Source organism: Sciurus vulgaris (genome assembly GCF_902686455.1).
Source record: "Sciurus vulgaris genome assembly, chromosome: X".
Taxonomy (NCBI): Eukaryota; Metazoa; Chordata; class Mammalia; order Rodentia; family Sciuridae; genus Sciurus; species Sciurus vulgaris.
The window spans coordinates 86251391-86278390 of record NC_136471.1 but is presented as its reverse complement, the minus strand read 5'-3'; the positions used below and the strand labels follow the sequence as shown (position 1 = coordinate 86278390).

General features: G+C 35.9%; 1 protein-coding gene and 1 long non-coding RNA gene across 8 annotated transcripts in view; one reads left to right on the top strand and one right to left on the bottom strand.

The window, feature by feature from the left end:
• Positions 1-27000, top strand: part of LOC306651493 — a 543249-nt gene that overhangs the window by 236302 nt on the left and 279947 nt on the right. The window lies entirely within an intron of this gene.
• ARHGEF9 (Cdc42 guanine nucleotide exchange factor 9) overlaps positions 1-27000 on the bottom strand; it is a 267373-nt gene that overhangs the window by 12366 nt on the left and 228007 nt on the right. For all 7 annotated transcript variants that reach the window (XM_079124084.1, XM_079124086.1, XM_079124089.1 and 4 more), the window contains one exon: positions 21050-21293. In XM_079124084.1, the coding sequence (XP_078980210.1) occupies positions 21050-21293 (244 nt within the window). The remainder of the gene's footprint in view (positions 1-21049; positions 21294-27000) is intronic.

Here is a 27000-nt window from a genome sequence, read left to right as displayed (position 1 = left end):
GTTTTCATGCATGAGTGGTTACATAAAAAAAAATCATGACGTTGCCTCCAAAAATCCTTAATATTACATATGAAGTTCTTGGAAAAACAAGGACAAAATATTCCCAAAACGAACAGAATGAAAGAAATAATGAAGATCAGAACTTAAATTAATGAAATAGAGAATTAATGTAGAACACAAAGGATCAATAAAACAAAGGGCTAATAAAACAAAGGGCTAGTTATTTGTAAAGAAAAATAAAATAGATTAAATCTTTAGTAAAACAAACCAAAATGAAGATAGAGTGTACCAAAATTACTAAATTTAGAGTAAAAGAGAGATATTCCAATAGATACCTCTGAAATTCATACGATCATTAGTGATGATTTTGGAATTTTACATTGCAATACATTGGAAAATCTAGAAGAAATTGATAAAATTTTAGATATATGACTAACCCAAATTGAACCAAGAGGATACATAAAATCTAAACAGACCAATAACAAGCAATAGGATTGAAGTAGTAACAAAAAGCTTTCTAAAACACAGCTCAGGTCTGGATGAATTTACAGGTGATTCTACAAGACCTTAAAGAAGAATTACCACAAATGTTCCTAAAATTGTTTCATGAAATACAAAGTGAGGGAATTCTTCCAAAAGTAATTCTATGAAGTCAGCATCACTCTGAATCAAAAATCAAAAGAGGACACTTCAAGGAAAGAAAGTTATGGACCAATATACTTGATGAACATAGATACAAAAATCCTGAATAAAATATTAGCAAATAAAATTCAATAATAAATTTAAAGGATCATAAATCATTCTCAGTTTAATTTGAGGGATGCAAGGATGGTTCATCATACACAAATAAATAAATGTAATATACCATATAAATAGGACCAAGCACAAAAATCACATAATTATCAATAGATTCCAAAAAAGACTTCAACACATTTCAATACCACTTCATGATAAAAACCTTGATATATATAGGGATTGAAGAAACACACTTCAACATCACACAGGCTATATATGACAAACCTAAAGTCAACATCATACTGAATATGGAAAAATTGAAAAACATTTCCTCCAAAATCAGTAACAAGATAGGGATGTCCATTCTTACCAGTCCTATTCAATACATTATTTGAAATATTAGCTAGAGCAATTATGCAGGAAAAGGAACAGGGATGTAAATAGGAAAGGAAGAGTAAAATTATACTTGTTTTCAGATAGGATCCTGTACTTAGAAGATCCTAGAAGTTCCATCAGAATATTTCTACACCTGAGAAACAAAAAAAGCAAAGTAACAGGACACAAAATTACCATACAAAAATCAATAGCTTTTCTATACACCAATAATGACTGAGAAATCAGGAAGATAGTTCCATTCAAAATTGCCTCAAAAATAGGCTAGGAATTAATCTAATCAAATATGTAAAAGAGATATATAAGAAATATTTAAGAATGAAGAAGAAAATATTTAAGAATGAATTTAAGAAAAGAATGAAGAAGACACCAGAAGATGGAAAGTCCTTCCACGTGCAGAGATAGGCAGAATTAATATAGCTAAAATGCTGTATTACCAAAAGCAATCTACATACTTCCATGTACTACCCATTAAAATACCAATGATACTTGTCTCAGAACTAGAAAAAACGATCCTAAAATTCATATGGAAGAAAAAAAATGAAAATCCAAAGCAATTCTGAGCAAAAAGAACAATGTGGGAGGCTGAACAATATTCAACTCCAATTTATATAACAGAGTTGTAGTTAACAAAAACTGGCATAAAAACAGACATGTAGACCAGTGGAACAGAATAGAAGACATAAAAACAAATCCACAAAGATAGAGTTATCTAATTCCTGACAAAGGTGTCAAAAACACACATTGGAGACAAAGATAGTCTCTTTAAAAAGTAGTACTGGGAAAACTGGATATCTATATGTAGAAAAATTAAACTAGATCCCCATCTCTACCCCATACAAAAATCAACTCAAAATGGTCAAAAACCTAAGAATTAGACCAGAAAATTTATAAGTACTGAAAAACTAATAGGGAAAACACTTCAACTTATAGGTTCAGGCAAAGACATCCTGAATAAGAACCTTATAGTTCAGGAAATGAGATAATCTTTAAATGGGATGAAATAAAATTGAAGAGCTTCTGAGAATACAGAATGGGAGAAATTCCTTGCCAGCTACTATTCTGACAGAGAATTGATATTCAGAATTTATATTTATAAAGAACTTAAAAACACTCAACATCAAAATAACAACCTAATCAATAAATGGGGAAGTGAACTGAACAGATACTTTCAAACAGTAAGTACACATTGCCAGCAATCATATGAAAAAATATTCAACATCATCAGTGATCACGGAAATGCAAATAAATACTATACTGAGATTTCATCTTAACTTCAGTTAGAATGACAGACTTCAGGAGTACAAATAATTATACATTCTGGCAATGAAGAAGGGAATAAGGAATGCTTAGATACGCTGTTGGCATGAATGTAACTATATAGCCAATATTGAAATTAATATTGAAATTCCCCGAAAAGTTGAAAATATAATAAACATGAGCCAGCTATAACATTCCTTGCATTTATAAAAAAAAGACTAAAGTCATCACACTTTATCGATACATGCATATCTGTATTTATCACAGGAAAATTCCCAATAGGTTATAGAATTATTCTGGGTATTCATCAATAGATGAATGGATAAAGAAAATATATATATATCCACAATAGAGTTTTAGTCAGTCATAAAAAGACAAAATCATGTCGTTTGTTAGAAAATGGATGGAACTTCAGACCATATTTTGAGTAAAATAAGTGAGACTCAGAAAAGTGCGTTTGCTCTCATATGTGGAAGCTAGAGGGAAAAAGAACAGAAAATTTAGGATTGCCATGAAAGCATTAGGGAGATTGCTAGGGTAGAGGAAGGGGATCAGAGGAGGGAAGATTGGGGGAGGTGTTGGGGAATAATTTGATAAAATTATGTTTTTATGTATGTGTGAATGTGGCAGAATGGAACCCACCTTCTGTAAAATTAATGTGCACCAAAATAAATATAACCAAAATTTGACAGAATAGAAGTCATAATTATTGAAAAGAAGAAAAGTTCTTGCCACAATCCAGGTAGGATTAGGATACCTAGACACCTGGAAGTTGATTTGTGAGTAAAATGCCTGAACATCAAAGATTGAAGAAAAGAATGTTTCAGACTTCAAGGAAGAAAGAACAAGGTACTTATAAATGGAGAGATGGCAGTATGATTAAAATTCTCATCTGAAATACTGAAGTTTTCTGAAAAATCTTTGAAACAGGAAACCAGAAATCATGAATTATGAGGAACATAATAACACTTCATATCAAAATCCATCAGATATAGTATCAGCTTTGACCAATGGGAAATGCACAGTACAATGATCTTATCATTTTTTAAAATTCAAATTAACCACATTATAGCAATGGAAATGGAAAAATATAAAATAAAAACTAAAAGATCACAGACATATGTTACAATTTGGATCTGAAATGTCATCCAAAAGATCATACGGTGAAGGCATAGACCCTATGTGGTGACAGTATTTGGAGGTTGTGGCAAACTTAGGATGTTATTCTTAGTTTAAGAAGTAGGTCATTGGGGGCATTCCCTCAAAGGGTATATTTGGACTCTGTTCCCCTTCCTTCTTTGTTTGCTTTTTGGTTACCATAAGTGAGCTACTTTATTCTACCGCATGCTCTCTTCCACGATGTTCTACCTTACCACATGTCCAGAAACAATGAAGTCAATAACCATGGCCTGAAACCTCTGAAATCATGAGCAGTTTCACAGAAACTGAAAGCTGATTAACATAGAACATTTGTACCAAGAGTAGGGTTGTTCCTGCATCTATATCTGACCATGTGGTCCAGAAGCCTTTGGAACTCGTTTCCAGGAGGAATTTGGAAAGGTTTGAAGAAGCAGGATATAAAAAGTTTAGGATGCTGTAAGCACAGCTCAATGGGTGATTCTTATGGGCGCTCAGAAGACCAAACTACTGATAAGAATTCAGAGATTAAAGATGGTGCTGATGAAGATTCAGAGGGAAATGAGAACTCTGCTGGGAATTGAACTAGAGGTCATTCATGTTGCATTCTTGCAAAGAACTTATCTACATTTTGTTCATACCCTGTGATTTTGAGAAAGGCTAAGTTTAAGGATAACAGACTGATCAATATGGCCCAGGAATTTTTAAGGCAACATAGTATTCAGGCTGTGGCATGTGTGTTACTGGCTGCTTTTAGAAAAATTTACAGTGAGAATCAAGATTAGAAATAAAAAAGAGCAGAAAGATTTTAAAAACTTCAATTTGGTCATAAAAGATGCCTGTATAAAGGTACACTCAAGAAGAGTATGGTTTCAACTTGCCTTTTTATTATTATTATTATTATTTAGCTTTTAATTTTTTACAGACTGCATTTTGATTCATTGTACACAAATGGGGTACATAATTTCATTTCTATGGTTGTACACAATGTAGATTCATACCATTCGTGTAATCATACAGAGACAAAACCACAAAAATACAGTCATGTTATATTAGACAAAGGAGCCAAAAACATACAATGGAGAAAAGATAGCCTCTTCAACAAATGGTGCTGGCAAAACTGGAAATCCATATGCACTAAAATGAAATTAAACCTCTATCTCTCACCCTGCACAAAACTCAACTCAACATGGATCAAAGACACAGGAAGTACACCAGACACCCTGCACCTAATAGAAGACAAAGTATGCCTGAATCTTCATCATGTTGGCTTAGGATCAGACTTCCTCAATAAGACTCCCAAAGCACAAGAAACCGAAGCAAGAATCAATAAATGGGATGGACTCAAACTAAAAAGCATTTTCTCAGCAAAGGAAACAATCAAGAATGTGAAGAGAAAGCCTACAGAGTGGGAGAAAATCTTTTCCACACACACTTCAGATAGAGCACTTATCTCCAAAATTTATAAAGAACTTACAAAACTTCACAACAAAAATACAAAGAACCCAATCAATAAATGGGTCAAGGAACTGGACAGACACTTTACAGAAGAAGACATACAGGCAATTAATAAATATATGAAAAAGTGTTCAACATCTCTAGTAATTAGAGAAATGCAAATTAAAACAACTCTAAGTTTTCATCTTACTCCAATTAGAATGTTTTTTATCAAGAACACAAACAATAATAGATTTTGGTGTGGATGTGGGGAAAAAGAACACTTTTACATTGCTGGTGGAGTTGCAAATTGGTGCAGCCACTCTGGAAAGCAGTATGGAGAATCCTAAGAAAACTTGGAATAAACTTGCCTTTAAAATGAAGTCAAGTAATTTGGAAAGGGTTAATAGGAAAGATGCCTTCAGGGTATCTCAGGAATAATAAGCAGGACCCCCACCCAAAGGTTCAAAAGTGTAAAAGTACAAACCGTTCATTGAGAAGATAGCCCTGGGCACACTGCTCCTAGAGAGTTGCCTTGTAAGTTGTTTCCCCAGTATTCATTCCATGGTGGTGAGATCTCTAAGCACTCAGAGGTTGCTGCAGCCATTATTCAAGAGGTCTTAGCTACTGCTCAATTTGGTGGCAGACATTTGTGTCAACCATGTGGCACTGATTTTGCTGGCATGCAAAATTCAAGAGCTGTGGGGTCGTGGAGGATTTCACAAAGATTTCAAAGGAAAGCCTGGGAGGTCAAGTGTTATGTGGTAGGGATAGAGTCCCTATAGGGGTGAAGGGTGTACCTGTGAGAGTGAAGCTGGAGTTGCAATAAAAATTTCAGAAAGTTATAGATGCCAGGAACATGGCAGGTGTGCTGAGCCATGGAAGTGAGCAGACTCAGGCCAAGAGAGTGGCCACTTCATGTGGGTTTCAGCCAGAAAGTTCATAAGCGTAGGGTTGCCCAAGTACTTTGGGCCCACAGCCTGCACCACATACCCTGGATGCTAGACATGGAGCTATAGGATTAAACAATTTCTCTGCTGAGTTTCAGTCTTGCTTTGGTCCCATCTCTCCCTTCTGCAATAGGAATGTTTACCCTGTATCTTTCACATCATTGTATGTTTAAAGTATGTAATTGGTATTTTTTAAATTATTTTTCAGAGGGCCTCATAACTAAGAGTTGCCTGAATCTCAGGGGAGACTTTGGACTCAGACTTTTAAGCAAGGCTGAACTGTTGAGACTTTGGAAATTCTTATAGTCCGGGCTAAAATACATTTTTGCATCGTGAGATGAATACGAGGCTTTAGGGGTCAGCGGCAGATGTTATCATTTGGATCTAAAATGTTCCCCCCAAAGCTCATGTATTGAAAGCTTGGTTCTCAGTTGGTGGCACTATTGAGAGGTGGTGGAAACTTTAGAAGATGGTGCCTAATTGAAGGAAGTAGGTGACTGGGTTTTATGCCCTTGAAGGGTATCTTGAGATCCCAGTCCCCTTCCTATCTCTCTGCTTCCTTGATACCATGAGGAGAGCAGCTTTGCTGTACTCAGTGTTGTCTCACACAACAGGACAGGAAACAATAACCATGTGACCACAAATTAAAACCTCTGAATCTGTGAGCCCAAATAAACTTTCCCTCATTTTAGTTGATTTTCTTAGGTATTTTTTCACAGTGACAAAAGGTTAACACAGCATAAGTGGTACATAAAAGCTAAAATTATTTTTTTAGAAAAATAGAAAATAACTTGCAACAAAGGGATAAAAAACCCGAACCAAATTCTTTCAAAACATTAAGTTCTGTGATAAGCCTGATTAAAAGACTAAAGTCAGGGAGGGAGGAGCAGAAGTTTGAATAAAGGCACCAAAACACAGAGTGGAAGAAATTATTTCTGGGTTCTTCTTCAGCAGAGTAGAATAAACATAGGTTAAAATACTCTATTATATATTTAAATATGACTAGAAGAGTATGTATGATATTTCCAACAAATAAAATAACTATTGCCTGAAGAGATGACATGCTTATTATTTGGATTTATTAAACATTATATACATATATTGAATTACTATAATGTACCCCATAAAAATGTACAGATACTATATCTGAATAAAATAGACTAATATGAGAAAATAAAGATTATGTAATATTTGAAATGTGAAAGAAGAGCAATTGCTCACAATTTATGAAAGATTAAAATAATAAGATAATATTATATACAGATATATATAACATTAAAATTGAAGGTCCGTAGAAAAATAATGATTTCCTAGACAAATATAAATTAATCTAAAGTAATATGAGAAGAAGTAGAAAAGGCATAGAATTCATGTGAATAAAACCACCATTTTCTTGAACCAGATAATAATATGACATGGATGAAAGGAGAAAAGGGTCATATTTCTGAATGAGAAAGCTTAAAAAAATTCCAAACTTCAAGCAGTATTAGCAATTTAAAACAGTGCCAATTAGAATCCAAATTGTTTTGAACCTAGAAAAAAATAAATTGATACTGATATCAATGAATAAGACCTCTAACATTTGATAAGAAACAATAGGAAAGAAGAGTGAATAAGAATTTATTTTGCCAGGCATTAAAGTTTACAGAAATCTACTATAATTTAGAAAGCATTGTCATGACATAAGAATTAACAAATACAACAGTAGAACAGATAGAAACTCTAAGTCCAAGTATGTACATAGAGTTACTATCTAAGAGAAAACTGGCATTTAAATTGTGAGAAATATATGATTGATTTAATGATTCTGTACAATTGATTAATCACCTGAAAAAAACAAAATGAAAACCCCTTCCCCACCATATTCAAAGTGTAAATTTCAGATGGAGTACAGCTCTAAAATATAAACAAAAATATTAAAAAGGAAATTTAGAAAAATGCAAAGTGTTAGTGGAGTATGGAGAAAACATCTTAGGTAAGATGAACCTAGAAGCATAAAATAATACAGACATTTGTCAAAGTAAAAAAATTAAATTTTTGTAAATTTAAGCACCATTAACACAAAAGACATGTAACAGACACAGGAAAATATGTGAAATAAATTCAAGACCCAGGAAAATATGTGAAATAAATTCAAAACTAACAATGTGCTACTCTCCATAATACAGATGCTTTATAAAATTACAAATTTACAATTACCATCTTTCTTTGGCAGTGCTGGGGATTGGACCCAAAGCAATCATGCATGCTAGGTGGGTGCTCTACCACTGAATTATACCCCCAGGCTACAAATTTATATTCACACATACACACAAAAATAACATTAATAAAGGGTATAAATAAGATATTCACAAAAGAATTGGAACTACTCAGCAAGCACACACAAAAAGTTAATAGTTGACAAACAGCAAACTGAAAAACGTAAATGCTGTTTAGTGCTAGTGTGGATGTAGAGAAATGCATATCTACAAAATTATTCTGGGAGTGTAGTTTTTGTAATTTTATGAAAATTCAATATGAAAAAACAGTAAAATTCATACTGCTCATAATCTCACACTCAGTTATAGTACTTTAGGATATCTATCCTACAAGAAGAAAAGCACCAATATGTAATGAGATATGTACATGGATATGTTTTCAGAACTATCTATAGTGGAATAAAATCTGGAAGCAAATGTAATATCTAGCAAGAGGGGACCACTTACTACAAAATACTGTGGAATGGTCATACAGTATTTAAGAAAGAAGTGTAAAGGCTTTATTGATGTATCAATTTGACAAGGGTTTTGCCATGAAGGTATTTTACAGATGTAAACAAAGTCCCTAATCAAGGAGATAAAAGGAAGAATATCCTGGATAATTTGAGTGGATCTGACCTGAATATGATGGAAGATTTCAAAAATGGGGCTGAGGTCTTTCAAAAAAAGAAGAGAAATTACATCTGTGGAACACAGCTACAGCCCAGGTCCACAAAATTCCATTCTTCTCATGACCTTCTCTTCCTGACTGCCTATAAATGACAGCTTTGTATTCTGCCCATGTGTTTGAGAGCCTACCCATAATTCTGTTTCTGACAGTCCTGCAATAAAGATTTCAGAGTCACTTAGGAAGTCTTTGCAACAAATAAGACAATATATCTCTTAACTGTTTATGCTTCCCTGCTTAAACCCTGACTGACATAGAAGTTATTACAGATTCTATTTCTTTATGTGGAGAGTTATTTATGATAAATTAAGTTTAAAAAAAAGTGAGTTGAAATATGCATGTGTGTATAGTAATACGTAATATATTATAAAAATTAATCTGCAATATATACATATATGTAATTTATAATTATAAATGTTTATAAAATTGTGAAGAGCATGGAATAAGTATGGAAAGAGGTACACTAGATTGAAATACTCATTATTTCACAAAATATAAGACTGAGAGTGATGACAAAAAATGTTAAATATGTTTATACATTTCTACATGGGTTACAATGATTATGATGGTCCTGTGTTAGTTTTATTATTAAAAATAAAACAATAATAATTATGGTAAATCAACATGGGAGCCATAAAAAATAATCTTTAAAAATATTAAATGAGCCAAGCGCAGTGGCTCAGGTGTATAATGCCAGCAACTTGGGAGACTAAGACAGGAGTTTTGCAATTTCAAGGGCAGCCTCAGCAACTAAGCAAGGCACTAAGCAACTCAGTGAGACCCTTCTCTAATTAAATGTAAAAGGGGCTGGGGATGTAGCTCAGTATTTAGTACCCTAAGCTTATTCCCCAGTACCAAAAAATAAAACAAAATAAGATAAAATAAAATAAATGGCTAGGGATGTAGCTCAGGCATAAAGTGCCCATGAGTTCAATTTCCAGTACCAAAAAGGATTAAACGATTTGGTGGAAATTCTAATGATACAATGTAGAGTGAAAAATATGGATACAAAATTATATCTGTGTACCATGGAGATATAGGTATGGGGATATAGAGATTCGGTCATGCTATTTTTTAATAAACAGGAAATAAAGACTAGGTGAAGATACATCAAAACAAAGTGTTTACAAACGTTCTTACTGTGTTGTAAGTTTTATGTGTGATTATTAATTTTTTCTTCTACTTTTCTAGATTTTTTGTTTCCCTATGATTTCCTACAATGAAAGTGATTCACTGTGATACTTAGACTAAAAATAAATCCACAAAACTCTCATTAAAAAGATGAGCATAGGTCTATCAGGAAATAATTTCTGGAATTTTTCCTAATCAGAAACAAATTTTTTAAAGTCACAGATTATTAGTCACAGATTATGTGAGAGAAATGGTATTTGAACTAGAGGGAATGAGAAGGGCCTCCTATCTGATTTAGGGTCTGCACACAAATATCAATCCTTTAATGTCTCTACAACCTAAACAGGGTCAGTGGTTGCTGATGCCTGCCAATGAGAAAACAGCAACATTTGTATATTACTCCACAGCGTGTCTCAATGCAGTGCCCATGTGCTAAAAGCATTTTTTACGAGATCCAAGATGGCAGACTAGAGGGAGGCTACATTCCTTGTTGCTCCATAACTCAGGTTTTAAGCAGAGGATATCTGTTTCTTGGTGAGGTAGTTTTGCTGCTTATTGATCCCCTGCTGTTTACCCCATTTGTCTAATGTGATCACCTGCAGTCTGCCAGCACATCGGCTACTATTTGAGTGCAGACTGCTCACTGGCGCCTACCATCCACCATTTGCCTGCTGCTTGCCTGTCCATCACCTGCCTATCACCTACCCTCACCCACCACCCGAGGTTCACCTCCTGATCATCCGACAGCAGACAGCAGACTGACCGCAGGACTGCCAGTGGAGTGCCAGCAGCCTGCTGTTGCCTGGCAGTCCACTGTTACTGTACCTGCAGGTTTGGTTACCCGTGGCTTGCAGCCATTTTGAACAACATCCAGGACCTGTAGGACCCCTGGCCGACAAACTGAGCCCTGTCTCCAGACCCCAAGCCCAACCGACCACATCCCTGCCTCTCGGGCCCCCAGGATTCCCAGACCAACTGACTACACCCTACACCGCCAGACCCCCAGACTGACTGACTGCACCCTGCCTGGCCTCCAGGATCCCACAACCAACAGACTACAAGCCCGCCTCCAGGACACCTGCCCGACCCAACTGCACCCCACCTCCAGGAACTCCAGATGACCACGTCCACAGCCTATGCTGTAGCTCCCCATTTGCCAACACATTTGGAAGCCAGAGTGGCCATCTGGATTATCCTGAAAGCCATCCTCGCATCTTTATTAGGGCAAATATTACCCTAAATGCCTGCTGGAGATTGGAAGCTCATTTTCAGGTACCTCTCATACATCAGGTTACTGAAGACTGGGAGGTTTGAATACTATGATTTTATAGTGTAGTTTTCTTTTTCCTCCTTTTGAAAAATTTTAAGCTTTATTTCTTTACTTTCTTGCTCTATTTACTTTTGCTTATTTGTTTCCCTCAGAGTCTCTTCTCTCTTGCACCACATGCTAACAACCACTTCTTTTGATTACAACTCTCACCCTTTCTATTATCTAAACTTCTATATATTTCTTTCTTATCCCATTACAGCTACTTCTAAACGCCTCCTCCCATCCTCTTTGTCCTCCATTAGAAACTGCAGACTTTATTGCAAATCTATTTGTTACACTGTAGATAATAATTGAACTCATTCTGTTATTATGACAATATTGTTAATGTCCTCATAGGGGCTATTTGGTTTAGGGTTGCATATTGTCTGTACTCGGCACTGCTAATATTGATCTTCCCCTTAAAGAAAAGGTTTTGGAAACCTATAGGGTAACTATAAGCCTATAGGAGGGAAACTGCAATACCCCAGATCTGCACGCTAGAGGGGAAGATACATGAACACAGGAAAAAACAAGGGAAGAAAATGATCCCACAACCTAGACTACCTATATTAATAGAATCCAGTGACAGCATGGTAAAGAAATGTCAGAAAAGGAGACCAGAATATATATAATTAAAATGATTCATGAACAAGGATGATATAAGAGAGCAAATGCAGGCGATGAATGATCACTCCAGTAAGCAGTTGAAAGAGCACTGCAGGAAGCAAAAGATCATTCAACAAAGAGATAGAGATTCTCAAATAAAAACAAAACGGAAATTCCTTAAATGAAGGAAACAATAAACCAAATAAAAAACTCAATGGAAAGCATCACCAAAAGACTAGACCACTTGGAAGACAGAACCTCAGACAAGGAAGACAAATTATTTAATATTGAAAATAAAGTTGCCCAAACAGAGAAGATGGTAAGAAATCATGAACAGAACATCCAAGAACTATGGGACATCCTGAAAAGACAAAATTTAAGAATTATTGGGATTGAGGAAGCACAGAGATATAAACCAAAGGAATGAACAACCTATTCAATGAAATAATATCAGAAAATTCCCCAAATCTGAAGAATGAAATGGAAAATCAAATACAAGAGGCTTACAGAATACCAAATGCACAAAATTACAAGAGATCCACACCCAGGCACATTATAATGAAAATGCCTAACGTACAAAATAAAGATAGGATTTTGAAGGCTGTGAGAGAAAAGCATCAGATTACATATAGGGGGAAACCAATACAGATATCAGCAGATTTCTCAGCCCAGACTATAAAAGCTAGAAGGGCCTGGAACAACATATTTCAAGCTCTGAAAGAACATGGTTGTCAACCAATAATCCTATACCCAGCAAAATTAACCTTCAGATTTGAAGACGAAATAAAATCTTTCCATGATAAACGAAAGTTAAAAGAATTTACAAATAAAAGCCTGCACTACAGAATATTCTCAACAAAATATTCCATGAGGAGGTAATGAAAAACAACAATGTAGGTCAGCAAAGGGAGGAACTACCTTAAGGGAAAAATCAATCAAAGGAGAAACCAAGTCAAGTTAAAAACCAAAAATAAGTCCAAATTACTGGGAATACAAAGCATATCTCAATAATAACCCTGAATGTTAATGGCCTGAACTCATCAATCAAAAGATGTAGACTGGCAGAATGGATTAAAAAGAAAGACCCAACAATATGCTGCCTGCAAGAGACTCATCTCATAGATAAGGACATCCACAGACTAAAGGTGAAAGGATGGGAAAAAATATTTCACACACACGGACTTAGTAAAAAAGTGGGGTTTTCCATCCTTATTTCAGGTAAGTGAACTTCAAGTCAAAGTTAGCCAGAAGGGATAAAGAAGGACATTTTATACTGCTTAAGGGAACCATAAATCAGGAAGACATAACAATCGTAAATATTTATGCCCCATACAACGGTGCATTCATGTACATCAAACAAATCCTTCTTAATTCCAGGAATCAAATAGACAACAACACAAAATTCTGGGTGACTTTAAACACACCACTGTCACCACTGGATAGATCTTCCAAACAAAAACTAAACAAAGAAAGTGTTAGAACTCAATAACACAATCAATAACTTAGAATTAAGAGACATATATAGAATATTCCATGCATCAACCAGTGAATTCGCTTTCTTCTCAGCAGCACATGGAACCTTCTCGAAAATAGACCACATGTTATGCCACAAAGCAGCCCTTAGGAAATGCAAAAAGTAGAGATACTACCTTGTGTTCTATCAGATCATAATGGAGTGAAATGAGAAATCAATGACAAAATAACAAACAGAAATTACTCCACTCTTGGGAAACTAAATAATAAGCTATTGAATGAAGCATATCTGGATAACAGAAAACATCAGGGAGGAGATAAAAAAATTCTTAGAGGTAAATGTGAACAATGGTATAAAAATCTCTGGGACACTATGAAAGCAGTATTAAGAGGAAAATTCATTGCATGGAGCACATTCAAGAAAAGAATAAAAAATCAACAACTAAATGACCTAACATGAGCTCAAAGCCTTAGAAAAAGAAGAACAGACCAACACCAAAAGTAGTAAAAGACAGGGAATAATTAAAATCAGAGCTGAAATCAATGAAATTGAAACAAAAGAAACAATTCAAAAAATTGACAAAACAAAAAGTTGGTTCTTTGAAAAAGTAAACAAAATAGACAAACCCTTAGCCACAAAAACAAAGAGAAGAAGAGAGAAAACTCAAATTACTAAAATTTGTGATGAAAAACAAAATATCACAACAGACAACATTGAGATACATAACATAATGAGAAGCTACTTTGAAAATCTATATTTCAACGAAACAGAAAATAATCAACATATCGACAAGTTTCTAGAGACATATGATCCTCCCAAACTGAACCAGGAGGACACACACAATTTAAACAGATCAATATGAAGCAAAAAATAGAAGCCAACAAAAGCCTACCAACCAAGAAAAGCCCAGGACCAGAAAGTTTCTCAGCCAATTTCTACAAGACTTTCAAAGAAGAACTCATCCCAATACTTCTCAAAGTATTCCAGGAAATAGAAAAGGAGGGAACCCTACCAAACTCGTTCTATGAATCTAATATCACCCTCATACCCAAACCAGATGAAGACACATCAAGGACAGAAAAATTTAGACCAATATCATTGATGAATACAGACACAAAAATCCTTATCAAAATACTGGCAAACTGCATCCAAAAACATTAAGAAGATAGTGCACCACGATCAAGTGGGGTTCATCCAGGAAATGCAAGGTTGGTTCAACATCTGTAAATCAGTAAATGTAATTCATCATATCAATAGACTTAAGGTTAAGAATCATATGGTTATTTCAATTGATGCAGAAAAAATGTTCAACGAAATATAACAGCCCTTCATGCTCAAAACACTAGAAAAAATAGGGATAGTAGGAACATACCTCAACAATGTAAAGTCTATTTATGCTAAGCCCATGGTCAACATCATTCTTAATGGAGAAAAATTGAAAGAATTCCCTTTAAAAACTGGAACAAGACATAAATACCTCTTTCACTACTTCTATTCAACATTGTCCTTGAAATACTAGCCAGAGCAATTAGGCAGACTAAAGAAATTAAAGGGATATGAAGAGAAAAAGAGGAACTCAAGCTGTCACTATTTCCTGATGATGTGATTCTCTAATTAGAGGATCCAAAAAACTCCACTAGAAAACTTGTACACCTCATCAATGAATTCAGCAAAATAGCAGGCTATAAAATCAACATGCATAAATCTAAAGGATTTTTATATATAAATGGTGAAACGTCTGAAAGGGAAATGAGGAAAACACTCCGTTTGCTGTATTCTCAAAGAAAATAAATACTTGGGAATCAATCTAACCAAAGAGGTAAAAGATCTCTACAGTGAAAACTAAAAAACACTGAAGAAAGAAATTGAGGAAGACCTTAGAAGATGGAAAGATCTCCCATGTTCTTGGATAGGCAGAATTAATAATATCAAAATGGCCATACTTCCAAAGGCACTATACAGATTTAACACAATTCCATTTAAATCCCTATGACATTTCTCATAGAAACAGAAAAGGCAATCATGAAATTCATCTGGAAGAAAAAAAGACCCAGAATAGCCAAAGCAATCCTGGGCAGGAAGAGTGATGCAGGAGTTATCAAAATACCAGACCTTTAACACTACTATAGATCAATAGTAACAAAAATGGCATGGTATTGACACCAAAATAGACAGGTAGACCAATGGTACAGGATTGAAAACACGGAGACAAACCCACATAAGTTCAGTTATCTCATACTAGACAAAGGTGCCAAAAACATATAATGGAGAAAAGATAACCTCTTCAACAAATGGTGCTGGGAAAACTGGAAATCCATATGCAGTAAAATGAAATTAAATCCCTATCTTTCACCCTGTACAAAACTCAACTCAAAATGAATCAAGGATCTCAGAATAGTGGGAACATTCCTTAACATTGTAAAGGCCATTTATGCTAAGCCCACGGCTAATATCATTCTAAATGGTGAAAAACTGAAAGCATTCCCCCTAAAAACTAGAACAAGGCAGGGATGCCCTCTTTCACCACTTCTATTCAACATCGTTCTTGAGACTCTGGCCAGAGCAATTAGACAAACCAAAGAGATTAAAGGGATACGAATTGGGAAAGAAGAACTCAAACTATCCCTGTTCGCTGATGACATGATTATATATTTAGAGGAACCTGGAAATTCCACCAGAAAACTCTTAGAACTCATAAGTGAATTCAGTAAAGTAGCAGGTTACAAGATCAATGCCCATAAATCCAACGCATTTTTATACATAAGTGATGAATCTTCAGAAAGAGAAATTAGGAAAACTACCCCATTCACAATAGCCTCGAAAAAAATAAAATACTTGGGAATCAATCTCACAAAAGAGGTGAAAGACCTCTACAATGAGAACTATACAAAACTAAAGAAAGAAATTAAAGAACACCTTAGAAAATGGAAAGATCTTCCATGTTCTTGGATAGGAAGAATTAATATTGTCAAATGGCCATACTACCTAAAGTGCTATACAAATTCAATGCAATTCCAATTAAAATCCCAATGATGTACCTTACAGAAATAGAGCAAGCAATTATGAAATTCATCTGGAAGAATAAGAAACCCAGAATAGCTAAAGCAATACTTAGCAGGAAGAGTGAAACAGGGGGTATTGCAATACCAGATCTTCAACTCTACTACAAAGCAATAGTAACAAAAACGGCATGGTATTGGTACCAAAATAGAAAGGTAGATCAATGATATAGAATAGAGGACACGGACACAAACCCAAATAAATACAATTTTCTCATACTAGACAAAGGTGCCAAAAATATGAAATGGAGAAAAGATAGCCTCTTCAACAAATGGTGCTGGGAGAATTGGAAATCCATATGCAACAGAATGAAACTAAACCCATATCTCTCACCATGCACGAAACTAAACTCAAAATGGATTAAGGACCTCGGAATCAGACCAGAGACCCTTCATCTTATAGAAGAAAAAGTAGGTCCAAATCTTCACCTTGTTGGTCTAGGATCAGACTTCCTTAACAGGACTCCCATAGCACAAGAAATAAAAGCTAGAATCAACCACTGGGATAGATTCAAACTAAAAAGCTTTCTCTCAGCAAAGGAAACTATCAGCAATGCGAAGAAAGAGCCTACAGAATGGGAGAATATCTTTGCCAATCATACTTCAGATAGAGCACTAATCTCCAGAATCTATAAAGAACTCAAAAAACTTTACTCCAAGAATTCAAATAATCCAGTCGACAAATGGGCTAAGGAAATGAATAGACACTTCACAGAAGAAGATCTACAAGCAATCAACAAACATATGGAAAAATGTTCAACATCTCTAGTAATAAGAGAAATGCAAATCAAAACCACCCTAAGATTCCATCTCACCCCAATTAGAATGGCGATTATCAAGAATACGAGCAACAACAGGTGTTGGCGAGGATGTGGGGAGAAAGGTACACTCATACATTGCTGGTGGGGTTGCAAATTAGTGCAGCCACTCTGGAAAGCAGTGTGGAGATTCCTTAGAAAACTTGGAATGGACCCGCCATTTGACCCAGCTATCCCACTCCTTGGCCTATACCCAAAGGACTTAAAATCAGCATACTACAAGAGACACAGCCACATCAATGTTCATAGCTTGCTCAATTCACAATAGCCAGACTATGGAACCAACCTAGATGCCCTTCATTGATGAGTGGATAAAGAAACTGTGGTATATATATACAATGGAATATTACTCAGCCCAAAAGAATGATAAAATTATGGCATTTGCAGGCAAATGGATGAAATTGGGAGAATATCATGCTAAGTGAGATAAGCCAATCTCAAAGAGCCAAGGACGAATGATATCGCTAATAAGTGGAGGATGACACATAAGGGGGGGGAGGGAAGGGTTAGTGTTAGGGTTAGAGTTAGGGTTAGGGAGGGGGGCAAGTATGGAGGAAGGAACTACTGTATAGAGGGTAAAGAGGGGTGGGAGGGGTGGGGGGAAGGGAAAAAAATAACAGAATGAATCAAACAACATTACTCTATGTAAATTTATGATTACACAAATGGTATGCCTTTACACCATGTACAAACAGAGAAACAACATGTATCCCATTTGTTTACAATAAAAAAAAATAAATAAATAAAAAAAAAAAGGATCTCAGAATTATACCTGAGACCCTTCAACAAATAGAAGAAAAACAGGCCTAATTCTCCATCACATTGGCTTAGGACCAGACTTTCTTAACAATACCCCCCATAGCCCAAGAAATAAAAGCAAGAATCAATAAATGGGATAGATTCAAACTAAAAAGTTTTTTTCTCAGCACAGGAAACAATAATGTGAAAAGAGAGCCTACAGAGTGGGAGAAAATCTTTTCCACACTCACTTCAGACAGAGCACTCATCTCCAAAGTTTATAAAGAACTTAAAAACACTTTACAACCAAAATACAAAGAACCCAATCAATAAATGGGCTAAGGAAATGGGCAGACACTTCACAGAAGAAGATATACAGGTGATCAAAAAATAAATCAAAAAGTGCTCATCATCTCTAGCAATTAAGAAAATACAAATTAAAACAACCCTAAGATTCATCTAACTCTAATTAGAATGGCTATTATCGAGAACACAGGCAAAAACAAGTGTTGGCATGAATGTGGGGGAAAAGGCACACTCATACATTGCTGGTGGAGTTGCAAGTTGGTGCAACCACTCTGGAAAGCAGTATGGAGATTCCTCAGAAAACTTGGAATGGACCCACCATTTGACCCACGTATCCCACTCCTCAGTTTATACCCAAAGAACTTAAAATCAGCATACTACAGTGATGCAGCCACATCAGTGTTCATAGCAGCTCAATTCACAATAACTTGATTGTGGAACCCACCTAAATGTCCTTCAATTGACGAATGGATAAAGATACACAATGGAATAATACTCAGCCATAAAGAAGAATAAATTATGACATTTGCTGGTAAATGGATGAAGTTGGAAACTATCATGCTAAGTGAAATAGGCCAAGCCCAAAAACCAAAGGCCGAAAGTTTCTCTGATAAGAAAGTGCATGACAATATATATCAAGGAGGGGTGTGGTGGGGGGAAGAGAAGAATAAAGGAACTTTGGATGTTGTAGAGGAAAATGGGGTGGGAGGAGGTGGGAGTCAGAAAGATAGTAGAATGAAACAGATAGTATTACCCTATGCATATGTATGATTACATGAATGGTGTGAATCTACATTATACACAACCATAGAAATGAAAGGGTTGTACCCCATGTGTGTAACAATGAATCAAAATGCAGTCTGTAAAAATAAAAAAGATTTTAATAAAAAAAATATTTTGAAAGAGGGCCTTGCTAATTTGCTTAGGCTGGCTTTGAGAACTTGTGATCCTCCTGCCTTAGCGTCCCAAGCAGATGGGATTACAAACATGGGCCACTGTGCCTTCTACTTCTCCTTCTGAAAATATAACAAGACACTTCAAGACATCTTTTGAGGGCTTAAAGAAAAACATATGCTCTGGCAGCTAGGTCCTAGCTCAACGATTATTTCAGTAATTCATTTTGGATGTATTATCTACCAGACAACTTAAGTAGCACAATAACAACAACTAATAAATTTCATTTCAAACATCAAAAGAAAAGCCTTTTTTACTCTAATGAGAGTCAAAGTGAGTTATCAATATGCATTCTACCCAAGATCTGAGAAGACCAGGATTAATGTGTCTTTCTAGAAATCCTTCACAGTCTGACCATTTCATTCCCCAACATGGAAGAATAGGAAAACCCTTTTGTACTCAATGGGTAGGCCTATTTTGCTAGGGGCAGTTTTTAGCAACTTAAACATACAAGCATTTTAAGTTAAAATTCCATTTTCATAAGGAATGGGGCAAAAACAGAAATTGTGTCTTCTTAGATAATTACAAAGGCTGGTTGTTTGTTACTTCTATGACAGAAACAGGACCATGAACAAAAGACCAGATAAGGCTTTATAATCCACAAACCAATAACTGATGGAACCTGAATTCCACAGTTTGGAAACAACATAAGAAAATATATCACTGTGTTAAAGGGGAGCAATCTGTATCAAGCCAAAAAGTATGTTCGATTATAAATCTAAATCACGCAAATGGTCATAGTTTTATATCTTGTTATATTTTGTACAATTTACTTCGAAATAGATCCATACAGTATGATATATACAGGTATATCCTTTAAATTTACAGTTTAGGGGCATTTACTTAAAGTACCTTAATCATTAATACATTAGGGGCATTTATTTAAAGTACCTTAATCATTAATACTTCCTCCAGAGGTGATTTGTAAACATATTAAATACTCAGAAGCCTTTGCTTCAGGTCACTATTACCAGCAGTTCAGTCACCTTAACGGAGGAGACCTAATTAGCCTAACGTATGTAAAATGATTCACTTTTCTTGGTAAAATGTATGTTATCAAAGATGTGTACCAAGCAGGAATGTCTTAAGGATATTTTAGCCTTCATAAGAAATTGGTATAAGACTCTCTAGGATCCCATAACCTATTCCCTTCAAAAGGGGTCCTAAAGCTTACAATTGAAAATAGGTCCTTTGTGTTGGTCCTCATCAGGTTTGTGTTGCCAAACTCTGACCAGAAAGTTGGCTGACAGCTGGTGATATAGCTCAGTGGTAAAGTGCTTGGTTAGTGTGTGTGAGGCATTGAGTTCCATCTCCAGCACCACATACAAACACAAAAAAGGAAAGTTGGCTGAATCCTATCAGCATAATTCTACCACATCTGCCTTGACCCTTTTATAGAAGATCATCTTGTCTACCTAACAACAGAAAGCTGAGACCTCACTGAGATTACAGAATAGGATATATGAATGATTTTGTGGTTTTTTTTTTTTTTTTTTTTTTTTTTTTTTTTTTTTTTTTTTTTTTTTTTTTTGCTCATAAGTATTTGTTTGGTAGGGAGAATAAAGGCTAATATTGGTTTTCAGTGCAATATGGTTGTCTGTTAATGCAAATTTGTGGGAATCTAGTAGGTAACTCACACATATCTAACTAATGGAAGCTTTTGGTATTTATGAAAAAGAACCTAATAATAAGGAAATGCCAATGTGCCTTACATCAGTTTGTAACAGAAAACTTTCTTCCAACTCTAGAAAAATATAAATCAATTCAAACCCTCTATGTTGATCATAGTTTCTTCTATCTCCCTTCAGGTCACTTACCAATTTTTTCATCCTCCTGTACCATTTTCCTCTCTTCTCTGAAAGCCCTGAGCCAACGAATTTTCTCCTCCAGCTTCTTGGCAAAGAACAGATGTACCTCATTTTTCTCCTTGTTTTGAAGCTTGAAAGCATTCTTCATGCTGACATTAAAGTCATCATCTCTTCCATCTTCGATGTCAACCACCTCATACTTATCCATGTCAATGCGGCCTTTGTAGTACAGGATGTCTCTACGGATTAGATCCTAGGTAGAAAGAAAGAGACGGTGTTTGGCAGTAGGTACATGCAGAGTGGTAACAGGAGAGTTGGCAACATGGGCACAATAGAATACTAATGCTATCACTGTTTTGGAATACCAGCAGGGGTTGTTAAAGTCTAAATTTGGGCAGGTTAGATTATCAGTCTTGTCATTGAAAAGCTCATTAACTAGATGCCCTAAGAGACACCCCATATTCAAACAAAGTCTCAGATCCCAATTTCAATCGTTGAATGTGTTTGTAAAACTGTTGATGGGAAACAGGAAGCAGTATACCACAAAAATACTGCTAACAGGGGCTTTTCCTCTTTCAAAATATTGGCAAATCTACCAGAAATATGAAATGCACTGGCTGGTTATCTGGAATGTGCTGAGAACCCCAAGAAGACCAATGAAACCAAGGTATCAGAGGAGGACTGAGTAGGAACAATAGTTTGGAGGCCACAGACTGTTGGCCAGGGAGGATTACCTGGGGTACATCTAATACATGGCACTTGGGATCTTTAGAGATGGCCTACTCTGGCAGGAAAATGGGGGTCAAATTCAATAAAGAACTGGCTCATATATCAACATGAATGCATGTCACAAATTTTATTGTGTGAGAAAACAAATTTGCAGATTCATAAAAATATTATATTGTCTATCTGTTATTTTGCTCTCAGGTACTGGATTAATCCTAATTGAATGAGACATTCATCATTAGTTCATGCCTGGTGCTCTTATTTCTCTATTTACTTACATTTTAAATAATGCAATAAGTATTGGTGAAACTGCTCACCAATTCAAATGCAATGACCCCAAGGCATACTCTACCTTAAATCTCATGTTCATCATTCCTCTGGTTTCCTTTCTGTGTGTGTGTGTGTGTGTGTGTGTGTGTGTGTGTGTGTGTGTGTGTATTTTTTTTGCTTGTTTGTTTTTGGTACTGGGATTGAACCCAGAGGCACTTTACCTCTGAGCCATATCCCCAGCCCATTTTATTTTGAGACAAAGGCTCACTAAGTTGCTTAGGATTCCCATTAAATTGTTGAGGAGGATGGCCTCACATTTGTGATCCTCCTGTCTGAGCCTCCTGAGCTGCTGGAATTACAAGCATGTGCCATTGCACCCATCTCCTTTCTGTATAGTTTTATCTCACTTATCTACTCTACTTGAAAACATACAAACATGACCAAATAATATTTAGAGATACATACATATGTATAAAAGTTATAAAGGGATACTTGATAATGATGCTTGACAAAATCAAGAGTATAAGTCAGAAAATGGGAAGAGGTGAAGGAGGAAGGGAATGGATGTGAAACATTAGAGTGGAAGGGGAGAAAGATCACTTTTTTAAGGAATTATTTAAGTTGAACAGTAAGTACGTGAGTGTACATTATATTATTTTATATATTTATGGATATCAAATACATAATAAGTCAAAAAAAGCAGAGGGATGGATGAAATCACAAATGGGTCTATGTTAGAGTTGATAAGTCTCTTGGAGTGCCCTTTTAGCCCCTCCTCCTTTCAACTGCCCTCATCCTCCTCAGAGAAGAGACATGGATTACAATAATGGTTTCCATGTACGGAATTCCAAATTCTTAGATTATTTGTGAAATACATGCTCAAAAATTGGGCCCCATTAAGCTAATCTAACTGGAAAAAAGGAAGGAAACCTATAGAGAATGGATAGAATGTATTCTGATTTCAGAATGGTTTGAGTTCGACTTTACCATTCATAACACAATACATAAAGACCTGGAAAGCCAGATCTGGAGCACACAGCTAAGAGGTCAGCAACTATAAGACTGAAGCACTGGCAGCCTCAACTACCCAGTTCTGGTTCTCAGTCAACAACTTCCTTCCACTGCCTACCAAATTAATGTCACATAATCGCTGTCAGCCTTTAATACCTTTGCTAGTTTCCAAAAATGGAAAGCATGTGCAAGATCTTGGAACTACATTAATTGAACCTGCTTATTGCTACTTTAGATATTTAAGGATGACAAGGAACTAGATAGAATTTTAGCTTCTTTGGCAGGGTAACAGGGCTAGAGTGACATGTTATTGAATTTCTTTCTTTGCAGCTCCACAGACAGTTGAATGTGAGTGTTCAGGTGTCAGATTAGTCATAAGCCAAATGCTGGGACTAATAGGAATGGCTAAAAATGATCTATTGGCTTGGGAAGTTTAATCAGAAAAGGCAGCTAAGGCCATGAAACAACATGGGACAGTGGAAAGAACATGAGGTAGAATTCAAAGACCTGAGTTTAAAAACTAGCTGCTTAACCTACTAGCTATATGGTCTTGGGTAAGCCACTTTGAGACTCATCCATAAAATGAGAGTTTTCCTTACACTGTAAAACAGCTGAAAAACTCTAATCTAAACATTCAGTTTCCTGATTATGAGGCCAGCCTTATTCACTAAAAACAGCCTTAAGCTTTCTTGCTCCTGCACCAGTGCTTCATAACCTTTCGAATTCCCTTTTGATGAACTTAAATAACATGCTGCCTCTTTTAGCTAATTTAAACTTTCCAAATAAGTTAAATATTACAAGTAAAAATAAGACAAAGCAAATGTAAATCAATATTTTTGAAATTACTATCTCTGGAAATTCTACATATTCTTTCAGGATGGGGGAGGTATTAGCTAAATGGTATTTGCCACCTACTCACCAATATCACAGATCTACCTGGGCTCAAAATAATGTTTCTTCTAGCTCCAAACATATCTGACATTGAAATCTTTCTAGACTTCCCGGTCAAATTCACATGTTCCTTTTCCCCAAAGAAACCTTCCCTGACTGTACTCTCCATCTTAAGCTCACGTGGTTCCCCTTCTCCAAATTTTAGCACAAACTATGAAGACACATATATATTGTTTACCTGACACTTAACCATCATGCTGCTTATACTTTTAGTTTTATCCACCCATTGAGGATGTGCCCAGTACTGTGTCATTGTTCTTACTTCAATCAGGGACTGTCCAGAGGAGGACAGTTGACAAAGCCCTAATGATGTCTATAGTCATTTTCTGTATATGGCAAGAGAAAAGACCTCCAGAGCCCTGATTGCTTTTGGTCCTGTTGGGAGCAGGCTGCCCACATGCATCTTGTTAATGATGGCCCGATAACCTTCACAGGGATGTGGTGAGTAGGTACCCCAGAGCAGTTGCTATTTGGATAATCAGAACTTCCCTGCCTAATGGAGTTTATCAGTTCTAAAAAGATGCCAGGCTCCTTTCTTTTTCCTTTCTTCTTTCTTAGTTCAAGGACATTAAAGCAGCTAATGCTTCTCTAAAAGGTTTTGTCAGTCTGCAGACACCTAGGCCCTGGTCATAGCCTTTGGTTCCTTTAAGGAACCTTCCTTCATCCCTGATACTGCATAATTTAAACAGCTTCCAGCTATTTCAATTTGGCCTCTCTAGGTATTCCTGGGGTTCGGTAAGACATAACAAAGCATTTTGTACAAATGACAGATGCTGTAATCAGGAGAATGCAACTGTTCAGGACCATAGCATGCTTCATTTGTTTATCAGTAGATCCTCCCTGCCAATTAGAGGGGGGGCCTGGTTACTATCACACAGTCTGGACCATGCCAATTTCCCTTCAGATTCTGGGGATCATGAAGCTTTAACTAGGTTTATCTTGGTAAATACCATATTTCAGCATCCAGAGTGCATGTTCCATACTGAAAACAAAATCATAACAATAAGAGCAAAAGAAAATACTTACATGGCATACATTATGTGCCAGATACTATCTTGAGTGTTCTGTATTTATTAACCTAAATAATCTTCACAACAATCCTACAAGGTAGGTGCTATCATAACCCCATTTAATGAGAAATTATAGACACAGGAGTTATGAAACTTACCCAGAAATAAAAGCTACTAAATGGCAGAGCTGGGCTTTTAGTTCAGGGTTTCTGGCTCTAAAATTTGTGTTTTTGGTACTACAGTGTTGTATTGCCTCCCAATTAAAAAATGCTGAATGATTAGTAACACTACATATACTATAATAGTATTAATAGCTAACATTTACTAAGTTTTTATATGATACCAGCACAGTCCCATTTAACTATCATAATCTACCTTTGTTGTATAAGCCATTATGATTCCTATTTTGCAAATGAAGGGATAATTATAAGCACAGAGTTTTCTCAATGTCAGAAAGCTCATAGGAGAAACAGGAATGGTGTCCTCTAGTCATGCCCTAGTATCCATACTCTTAATATACATACTCTTAGTATACATATTCCACTACTCCCCACTACCTCAGGTTGTTCTCCTTGAGACTTTGGGAATGAGTTCTATCATTGATCTAATTTTACAATAAGGAACATAAAGATGAAGTTATAGAACTGGCCAAAGTCCAGACAGGAAAATAAAGTCAAGTGTTCAGGTACTTTGTTTTCCAATTCTCATCTTCTTTGTGCTCTAACCCCATGTCTTTTTCTATTATGGTTTGTGAGTTGTCTCAAATGACTTATCCTCCAAGTTTGGCCTTTCAGTGCAAGAATAAATGGCCCAAATTCAGAAACTTCCCTGAACAGAAGTTTTCTATCTAGTACCATTACATACTGTTTAATTCTGATTCCTCACTATATGGTGAAAGCAACAGAAACATAGAGAAGTTATTACACAGGGCACAAGGGAGCATGTCCAGACTGACTGGTATGAAGTTTGCAGAGAAGAGGTTGTTTAAGGCAACTACAGAGCTATAAGATGTTAGTGGATGATTTGAGAAAGTGGTTCTACTACCTTTCACAGTAAGTAGTGAAAGGGAAACAAAATAAAAGTGGGGAAATCCTTCCAAAGCATCAAAATAATTCAAAATAATCATGTCAAAAAGAAAACAGCAGAACACGTGCAAAGCTAAAATAACAAGGCAGTGAGACACAGAGGAGCAGGGACAGTTAGCAGAGAAGATAAGAAGAAAGAGAGCAAAAAATTCTTACCTGGATTTCTCAAAAGAAACATGACAAGGAAGGTGAAGTTGTGAAGGAAGTTGAAGAAGGCATCACAGAATTAGAAGCCACTGTTATGTACTATAATTTCCACTGAAAAAGTATCTCTTCTCTTTCTCCTTCCTTTCTGTCCTCTCAAGCCATTCAAACTATTCTAAGTGGGTTAGTCATTCCCAATTCCCAATATATAAAATGGCAAGATTTTGCATAACTGGGAATAAACAGACCCTTAGGAGTTGAATAAGAACTTAATGGCTGGGCCACATGATCGTGAATAGAGATCAGGTCGAATATTTCAATGTCTTCTTTGCAATCTCTGGCAGGTAATCATGTAACTTATATTTGGGTACAATTAGAGATGGGGACCTAATTACCTTGTAAGTCTGCCAATTTCTTTTTGGACATGGGGAAATTCTAAGATTAATGAGCACCTACAAGATTCCAAGCACTCTAGCAGGCATTTTCCCTGCATTGATTTCATTTATTCTTCACAAAAGTCCTGTACAGAATTTTTTAGAGGCATAGGAAATGACAAATTACTTGTTTGAAATAATACTGTCAGTGCTGGAACCAAGATTTGTATCCCAAATTGTCTGACTACAAATTGTATGCCTTATAATACCATATTTATTCTCTCAGAAGGAAATTATGGGAGAGTCTGGTATGCTAGTATGACATCCAGATACTATCTGTCCATTTCAATCCTCACATCAACTAATCATATTACTGGCAAAATAGAAAT